General features: G+C 47.1%; 1 protein-coding gene across 6 annotated transcripts in view; it reads right to left on the bottom strand.

The window, feature by feature from the left end:
- Positions 1–5956, bottom strand: part of PTPRZ1 (protein tyrosine phosphatase, receptor type Z1) — a 130529-nt gene extending 124573 nt beyond the window's left edge. For all 6 annotated transcript variants that reach the window (NM_001199312.2, XM_015280889.4, NM_001389384.2 and 3 more), the window contains exon 1: positions 5791–5956. In NM_001199312.2, coding sequence (NP_001186241.1) covers positions 5791–5848 — 58 coding nt within the window. In that variant the 5' untranslated portion in view covers positions 5849–5956. The remainder of the gene's footprint in view (positions 1–5790) is intronic.
- Between the last annotated feature and the right edge of the window lie 3743 nt (positions 5957–9699).

Below are 9699 nucleotides of genomic sequence, written 5' to 3' on the forward strand. Positions count from 1 at the left end.
CAGGAATGAAGATTTAGGTAAGATGTCAGGAGGAAATTCTTTACTGTGAGTGCACTGAGGTGCTGGCACAGCTGCCCAGAGAAGCTGTGGATGCCCCATCTCTGGAGGTGCTCAAAGCCAGGCTGGATGGGACCCTGGGCAGCCTGAGCTGGTGGGTGGCAGCCCTGCTCATGGCAATGGGTTGGGACTGTATGGTCTTTAAGGTCCCTTCCAACCTGAGCCACTTCATGATTTTATAACAATAAACGGAATGGCAATGGGATGAAAGCAGTTGGTTAAAACTTCTGGAAGTGTGCTTGTGTATGTAAAACATACCTTAAAAAAAAAAAAAATCAATACTTTGCATGTCTGACAGAATGCTATAAAAATGTGGAGAAGTAAATATTGCTTGCCATATGCCAGGTAGCCAAGCCATTCCTTTTAGCCACTGAATCTAAAGCTGCAGCGTAAGCTATGGATTGAGGAAACCTGACTTAGGCAAAAGCTCAGATGAAGTGGGATGACTCACCCTGCTGTTAGGCACCTGATGGAGGCTCCAGAGCCTTCAAATTTAGGCTCTTACACTGCCTTTAGGTGAGCTGGGCAGCTGAGTGCAATAACAAGCAACTGGCTTGCCCTAGGACAGTAGATGTAAATCGCTGAGTACCTGGAAATATATCTGAGGTCTTCTCTGAGAACAAGAACACCTAAAGCCAAGCATGGTGCAAGAAGGCAGCAACAGGAGCTTATGAGAAGCATGTCTCAGCTAGAACAATTCATAATGATTTAATGTCTGCTTTTCAACCAGTCACCTGTCTATATGTATACATATATATACATATATATATATTTCATTTCTAAAATCTCCACTGAATCGCTCATTTTCACTTGAGACTCAAGACTGAACCTACCAACATCAGTAATTCGTATTCAGCAAGCAACCTGGAACATACCTTCCTACAAAAGTACATCACTGCCAGCAGTTCCTCAAGAAAGTACTGGAGCCAAGTTTCACTAACAGTCCCAACCACTCTGAAAAATTTCCCATCTTTCATTTAACATGTTTGGGTTTTTTTTTATTTAATACTGTAAGTTCTTTGCTTCCTGTTGATTTATCTTTCTAATGCAGAAGCCTTGACATGTATTCAAAAAAGGTAACTTTTGTCTTTATGGGAAAAGAAGCTTACTGAATAGCCAAAGGATGTCTCATACAGGAAAGCCACATAAATGGTGCATGAAGCTGTAAGAATCATGCTGTTAAATGGGAGACGGGGGCTCCGGAACTGCTGCAGACTTCCCGGCCCTAAGAGGAATACTGAGAAGGTCTCCAAGTTTGAAGAGGAATTGAAATTGTCAGTGAAAGAACAGAATCTGTTCACCCTTCAGTTCCTAATTAGAGAACTCATAGTGGGAAGTGACCACTTAAATGATGAGCAAAAGGAAACTGCCTTCCTTCAGAAGCGGCAAGCGCCTGTGTTCACAAACTGCCATTGTGAGCTGTAATCCGGATTACAAGTAGAATAATTTCCAATTGGGGTGGTAATTTTATCTGTATTATTTAGGTTCTCTCTAGAAATTCACATAAAACAGCTTTATATATTATTCACGTACAGCTATATTTTCTATATGCTCCATAGAGCAGTGTGAGTTACGTTGGTGTTAATTCTTTAAATGTCACTAATTTCTGCAGCACTTCTCATACTTGCCAGTATTTGAACCTCAAAACAAATCCATTCTGTATATTCAGATTTTAGCATGTGTCAACCTCAGTGGCACAAAAATGCAGAAAATATAGACGGTTAAAGTGGATGCTTAGAGTCTTAAAATTCCTATTTTGTTTCAGCCCTTATGTTTTACATATGGTGAAACTGAATTTCTCCATAAGAGCAATGTATGTCCATAGGAAAGTGTCATCTTAAAATATGCTAAGACATTAAAAGTAACGTTCAGTAGTATTGCTCCACTATAACTGAGTTTGGATTATGCCAAATACCTGGCCAACAAAAGTATTGTCAAGAAAAAAAAAAAGGTTAGAGCTATTAGGAAGGCTCTGATCCCATATTCCTTTGACAGTTTAAGGGATTACTGAGCCTAGATGTACTTTCATGAGAATGAACAGAAAGTGTGACTGGATTTATAAATCTAACTTAATACTCTGCTTCAGATTCTCATGATTATTAGTTGGGGCCATCCAAAAAGAGCAGAGAAGTTGCTTTTCTTGTTGGTAGTGAGATACACGCCATCTGGTAGCTTGGAAATACAGTCCTGATGTCAGTTCTCTAATAAAAGAATATCCAGAGAAACATTACTGCTTCTGTGTGAATAAAGCCATGGTACTGGAATGCCAGAAACAAACCAAAAGAGGGAAATTTTTCTCCAGAGACTGAAAAAATAAAGCGAAACACAACTAATTAAACAAGTCATGGAGTTTAATTAGCTGCCTTTTGAAAGGCAAAATGATGGCTGAGGTCAGACAGTGATAGTAATAAGGTGTAAATGAGCTAATTTTGGAGAGACTTTTTGCTTTATTCGGCAAAATTACCCCTATATTTTCCCAGTGAGGTCAGGGAATATTTTTTAGGTCTTGCCTAAATATTTACATCTCTTTGATACAAATTTAGCCACAATTACAATGTAATTTGTTAAAACATGTTCCTTTTTCCATTGGCATTTTCTTGCCTACACAAATTCATAAATAGCCAACTTACTGAAGAGGCACCAAATATTTCTCCTTCAGCACAATGAGACAAAAGCTGCAAAAAGGGCATACCCCATTGACTTTAAGAAGGTTATATGGAACACATCAGTAAGCGAGGGAAGAATTCCAAGGGCTATATTCAGCCTGAAAAAATATGCTGAATAGATGTAATTACAGATTCATGTATTTCTCATTTAAAATGAAAATGTAAAAAAGAACTGAATTGTCCACAGAGCTGTTTTTCTTTAATTTTAGGCTCAGAAGGAACCTCACAGGAAAGCTCTTTTCTAAGTACGTAGTGCGGTCCATGAACAATCAGGCAGATTTCTCACGTGCCCTTACTTGTGACTGAATAGCATCTTATTCCACAAGTAGTTCCATTGAACTTGGCTGAATGGCACTTACCGAGAATACCCGGATAATACCCTGCCCCATACATAATTACATCAGTTCTTGGCTCCGGCAGCGCTGTGGAGGAAGGTGCTATTCATATCTCAGCGGGGTTATTAGAATCTTAGAACCAAGCCCCCAAGCATTTCTTCAGTAACAGAGAAAGAACTGTCACTGTCTTGCCGTTCCCAAAGGAGCGTTTTGCCTCAGCGTGCTCTAAAGGGATTCGTCAGTGGAGTTGATGTGACCTTTTTGTCTTTCCTAAACTGATGCGAAACTGAGGTTTCCTTGCTGAACCTCCCAGAGGCGACAGCAGAACTCCCCAACAGATTCACCAGAAAGAACCCCCTGTGCAGCTCTGCGCAACCGGCTGAAAACTGAGCAGCATTTTTTGGGACTGCAAGCCAGTGAGGTTGGGATCTACACTGATGTGCTGCCGAGCTCCAGCACAGCCTCAAGGAAGCACGGGAGGCAGCCGTGCTCCTCAGCAATGTCCCATTCCCGGTGCCCCAGTTCTGGTGTGCATACCAGAGATACCCAATGGTGAAAGCCAGCCTGTCTGACTTGGCTTTCCTCTCTCATCAAACCTAAGGAGCCACACGATAGTAATATACAACCGCCTATTTTATTTTTTTAATGAGAAAACAAAAGGGAGCAATGTCAACATTCTAATAAGTAACATTCTAATAAATAGCACTGGCACAGCTGCCCAGAGAAGCTGTGGGTACCCCATCCCTGGAGGCACTCCAGGCCAGGTTGGATGGGGCCCTGGGCAGCCTGAGCTGGGGGTGGCAACCTGCCCATGGCAGGGGGTTGGAACTAGATGATCTTTAAGGCTGCTTCCAACCCAAGCCATTCTACGATTCTATGATTCTAAAGTGTTTAATTCAGTGAACTAATACAATCAAATGAGAGCATGTTTAGTCAAGGAGAGATATTCAAGGAGGAACGTGTTCAAATGAAATCCGTCTAACAACCTGTATCGGGTGCTCCCACCAAAGAGCACAGCTTGCCAGGCTTCCCAGTGAGCAGCCACTGAGATCAGAACACCCTACACATCCAGATAGGGTGTCCCCCTCAGGCCAGGTTTGAAAACCATAGCGGAGAGAGGCAAAGACCAGCAGCTGCATCTGTATCACACACACATCAGGAAGGAACGGTGCTTTACCACGCGGACAGACCTTTCCAGCCCATGACCATAAATAACATCCACAAGTGCAAAAAGGTATTTGAATACTGCGCTGCACAAAACCAACTTATCTCTAAAAGCACATGAGATGAAACCAACAAAACAGAAGTTTCATCAGAAAGTTGCCCCTGTGTCCTGCACTGCCTTCCATCCGGATGTGAAAATCAGCCTCCAAAAGGCAATCTTGTCGCAGTGCACTGCCATCACAGCATGGCACTCTGCTCCGCACTCACGTGTTCAAACCCCTCTCCACACGTACATGAGCACCCGGTGCTTCTGTCCTCAGAACACTTCTGAGAGTACATCTATCTGATTTTAGGAGGCTCAACACGTGAGGAAGATGGCGTGAAAACTTCTTGGTTGTTTTCACGTAAGGCATTCGTTGCTCAGCCAGTCTGAGAGAAGTATTTTAGGTGAAGTACTCTACTTTTAGAAATAACTAAGTTTAAAAGTGACGTTAAAATGTTACCACTTTAAGGATCGTGCACTGTAATTAAAGGCCAGCTACATTCATCATATTTACAGTTGCATTTTTCCACTGGGCTTTCAGATAGAGGGTGAAAATACTTTCAAAGAGCAGTTAATGCCAACGAGCGGAGCTCGGTACAGGGCTGCTGTCACAGTCACCTCGCCCCGATCTTTGTTACAGAGCCTCATGGTTTCAGAAGCAGCACCACCTATTGGGTGGAAATGTAGGTTAGCGCCTGCTCCACCACAGCCCTATTGTAGAGGCGGTCACGGTTAGGGGGCTCCCAAGTTGCTCATACTTGAATGCAAGCAAACAACTCCTACTTCCTAGTGATCTACTTGACAGAACCTTATAAAGTCCGAAAGAACACTCGGTACAATACCAACCCCATTGCTTAGGCTCCTAATATTTGTGTGGTGAAGTATTTAAGACAGCGCTTCTAGCAGCGCCAACCGCCTCGCGCTGCTGTAGTAGCAGTGAGTAACAGCGCACGATTGCCATCACGCACTCCAGTTGCACGGATATCAATGAGCTGAAAATTCATTTGGTTACGTAAGGAGTCCTACTGAAATCTATACGAATCCATACCCTGTGTGGAATCCGTGTTCCCACATGAACGGTCGAATATTCTGCTTTTCACGGCAGCGGCTACCTCTCTTTTTAGGGGAATCGCTGACGTAACCAGTTCTTAGAGAACAAGTCTATCTCGGGGGGCGGGGGGCTGAAATTTTGCCCCCGTCCCCGAGTTCCTTTACAACCACTTCACGCAAGAGTGCGAGAGCCCCATTTCCCAACCCGGGGCCGCAGGGACGCTGCTCGGTGCCGGTGCCGCCCGCGGGGCTCCCGCCGCCCCCGGGCCCGTGGGACCCGCGCGGGGCGCCGCGGAGGTGGCGGAAGGGCAGGGGACCGTCCCAGCCGCGGGTGACGGCGCGCTTCCTCGGGGTCGAGCGGCCGCTCATCGCTCTCAGCGAAAGGGGCGGAGGAGAGAGGGGGAGAACGGCGCCGGAGCCGGGGGAGAAAAGTTGGTGGGAAAGGCAGAGCTCAGTCCGTGGGAACATCACTCACCCGCTCGGAGGATACAGACGAGCTGGATGCAGGCAACCCAGCGCCCTAGAATGAGCATGTCCAAATCGTCCCGTTCCTCCTCCCGCCCGCCGCTCCGTCCGTCTGCCTCAGCCGCCGCCCGCGCGGAGCTGCACCTCTCGTGGGGAACGGCTCCGCGCCGCGCCCCGCGGCCGCCCCCACGCCGCGGGCGGGCCCAGCGAGAGTCGGGTGCGGGGTGCGGAGAGCCGGGCGCCGGGTGCGGGGTGCTGGATGCTGCCGGGGCCGCGCTCAGCGCATGGCGGGGCTGCGCCGGGGCCGCCCTCCGCGGAGCGGCCGCGAGTGCGTGCGGCGAGCGCGCGGCGGGGTGGGTGCGTGTGCGCGCGGGTGCGGGCGCGCGGAGTGTATGTCGGGGCGCGGGGGCGCGGGGGGGCGGGGACCGCGCGCGGGTGACGTGTGCGCGCGTGAGCGCGTGCCGTGTGTATGTGCGTGTGCGCGTGTGTAACTGTGCCTACGGGGGTGCGGGAGAGAGAGCCCGAGGGCAGCGGGGGGCTGCCCCCTCCCACCCCCCCCCCCCCCGCAGCAGGGAGGGGGCGGGGAGCGGGCTCTGGGATCCGCTGTGAGGCGGCCCCCCGGGATACCCCCGCGTGCACGCGGCCACGCGAGGGAAAAGTTTATCGCAGGGGCTCGGGGGTGTCAGAGAGCGGCGGGGTCAGGGGCCGGGCGGTGCGGGGCCGGGGAGCATCGCAGCCCGCCGCTGGGTGGGAATAACCGCTGGGCTCGGAGGGGTGGGCGCTGCCGGCGAGGAGCTGGTGGAGATGCAGGCAGCGCCCGAGCCGGGCAGCGCCGCTCCGTGCTCCTGGGAACCGGAGGGGGAGAGGGGGAAGGGGCTGGTGCGGTGGAATATCATTATCCGCTCTAGAAGTGGGTCAGGGCGCAGGCATTGGCATCGCTGCTCTGGGGAGACAAAACGAGAGCAAAAGAATAAAAATAAGAAATAAAAATGAAGAAAAAAAGAATACGTAACAACAGTCAACAAAACCCCAAAGCATCCAAATGAGAAGTGTAAAATTAAGGGCTAAAGACACCACGTCCCACGGCCGGGACACCTCGGAACAGCGCTTGGGGCTTTGGCAGCACGAGGGCACAGCCGATCCCCCACCTCACCGCAGGCAGTGTGAGCAGCGCTGTGTTAGCGGTGCCGTTCCCGTCGGGGTGGTGGGAACAGCTCTGCACAGATGTGAGATGACATTTAATGGTGGGCAGCTTCAGCGCGGCAGCACCCAGTGCCTTACAGGTGGCTGTGCTGCTCTGCCCTCCTTCCCCAGGTATGGGAGCTGCGGCCTCTCCTTCCAGGAGAACATAAAACTTTCAGTGCCCCTGCTCTAGCTGGGGAGGGCAGAGCTCTCTCGCCGTGAAGCAAATTGGCAAATTCAGAGTGAAAGACTGCAGGAGAAATTGCCGAGACGTTCAAGCATTGTGTCTGGAAAGCAGGCGGTGGACGTGTCTCCCATGCAAGGTCAGCATCTTTCAGGATGTGCAGAGCTGACATACAATAGAGGTTGGTTCATTAGGAGGATTAGCTCTGAATGACAGCTCTTGTCCAACGGACTCCTGGTATCATGGCCAGAGACAAGTTCCATGTGCTGATATCCCCCAGCAAAAGACTATTTTAGAATTGTCCTAAAGGAAAACGTTGTTACAGATTGTAGTCAGCTGATTTTCCTGTTGCTGAAAGAACCCAGATGCCAGGAAGCTACTGCAGTAACTTCAGTGCAAACATGCTCAAACACAGACAGACGCATGCATGCCAAAGCATTAATACCAGTGGGTAATCTTCTCGAGATTCACTTCAGCTCCAGCACCGTTCTGCAACTGGCTTAGATTCTCAGTAGCAATAGGAATTGTACAATATTGCACTGATATTATTGGAATACATAGTATAAAATACACAGTACTCAACTTCCAAAGCGTTGTATGGAGTAATATGAGTTCTTTCGTTAAAGGTCACAGGTGGGAAAGAAGGAATATTCAGTCACTCTGGAGATGGATTTTCACCACCACAGCTAAACACAGGTATTTTATTACAGACCAGTGCAGGGTGAGATATGGCCATTTGGTGCTGTCAATGCCCACAGGACAATGGAAGCACATGGCTGCCAGGATGCCTCTCCACATGGCTTTCTGCAGGCTGGGAGGTGGACATGACTTGCTTGTGAGTACCTGTGAGCCTGCAGAGCTATCAGCCTCCCTCCATCCTGTGGGGATCACTTTCTGTCTCCAGATTTCAGATGTTCTCAAAGCTTTGTGACCAGCTGACAAGGCTAAAGGATCACCTCCAGCAGCTGCTGATGCAGTTACCTACACAGGGTGGCACTGGAAAAGCTTTGGGTAGGTCAGTGTTCTCCTTTCTTGTAGGGCTTCTTTAAGAATTCCCTTTTATTTTCACCACGAACTCATCACAAGCACACCCACACCAAAGGGCAAGCACAACACTGATAGGTGGCATTAAATATTTCCTGGTTTTCCACAGCAGATTACCACACAGAAGGAATCTGGTTCTGACAGTCTTTTTGCCAGTAGTTAACTTTCCCCTTCAATGGGTGATGCACTGAATTATTTTACCAGGAGAGCAATGGACATTTAGGACAGATCACCAGTGATTGTGTCAGATTCTCCGTCATTTAAAACCTTTGCATCAAGAATTGAATGACCTTAAAACGTGAACACAAATTTCTACACTAACTGACGAGCAGTTCTGTAGCCTGGACTGGAGAGGCAGTAAGGATGGGCTGTAAGGCTCACCTCTGGCCTGTCACTGTATATGCACGTTGTCAGGATAACAACAAAAAGGATAATATCCTGATGTTCACAGCAGCTTTCAATAGTTGCCACAGGTTTAGAAAAGGCACAAGCCCTGGTAAGAGTTGCTACAATGCCTCTGTGCTTCTTGCACTGAAGAATGACTGGTGAAAGATTTTTCTGTGTGGTCTGATAAACACTTGGCTGTGGTAGAGTGATGTCATTCATCCTCACCTTTAGCATTCGCATCATGGTGTTTTAGCTTGTCCTGACATCCAGTCAAACTCACCAAAATTAATTTGGAATAAGTGTTATGTGCCAAGCAAATTGATTCAGTAGCTATACAGACATGGTATCTGTCACTGTGCCCACTTTCTCACATATAGGTAACCTACAACGTGACACAATAGCAAGTAGACATGAAAAAAGCTTGAAGTTAACATTTCAGATTTCCATTTCTTCAAAACGTAAGTCTTACTTTAATGACTATACCTTTAGTAAACATTTTGGGCTTTACATTAAAATTTTTCTTCCATTACTTAATATTTTCATTTGCGGTTTGGTGGATATTAGCAGGTCTTGGTGAGATACTGATCACTCAGTGCATTTAGTATTTTCCCCTTTTCCTAACTGTTTTCCCCTCTTATGTTTTTTTGCTTATTTATTTTTCCTTCCTCTCATGTGGTGTTGAATATTTTCTTCAAATCTGCTCCTCTTATCCATTGTTACTTTTTCTCTCCAAATGACACTCTCTTCAGTGTTGATACTGTATTTTCCTTTGTATTGTGACAATCTTGTTATTTTCCAGGGTGAGTCATTCTGTGTCTTGTTCAGCCCTTTTTTTTTTTTTTTTTTTTTTTTTCAGAACAATGTCAATTTCTTGTTGCATTTATCTTCTCTTGTGGTAAATGTTTTCATTTTCAGCACTGCCTTTGATATTTGTCAAATCCTTTTGGGGGTTTATATGCAGCTTTTATTTTCATTTCTTTCTTATACAATAGCTGTACCAACAGCATCTGTTGGTATGTATTATACAGTATGCTAACAAAGAATCTGGTGGTCTTTCATTTTTAGTTTTTACATTGCTGGAGAAACCCATGTGTAAATTCCAAACATTAAAAAATATGTGTG

This window comes from Gallus gallus, chromosome 1, assembly GCF_016699485.2.
Source record: "Gallus gallus isolate bGalGal1 chromosome 1, bGalGal1.mat.broiler.GRCg7b, whole genome shotgun sequence".
Classification (NCBI taxonomy): Eukaryota; Metazoa; Chordata; class Aves; order Galliformes; family Phasianidae; genus Gallus; species Gallus gallus.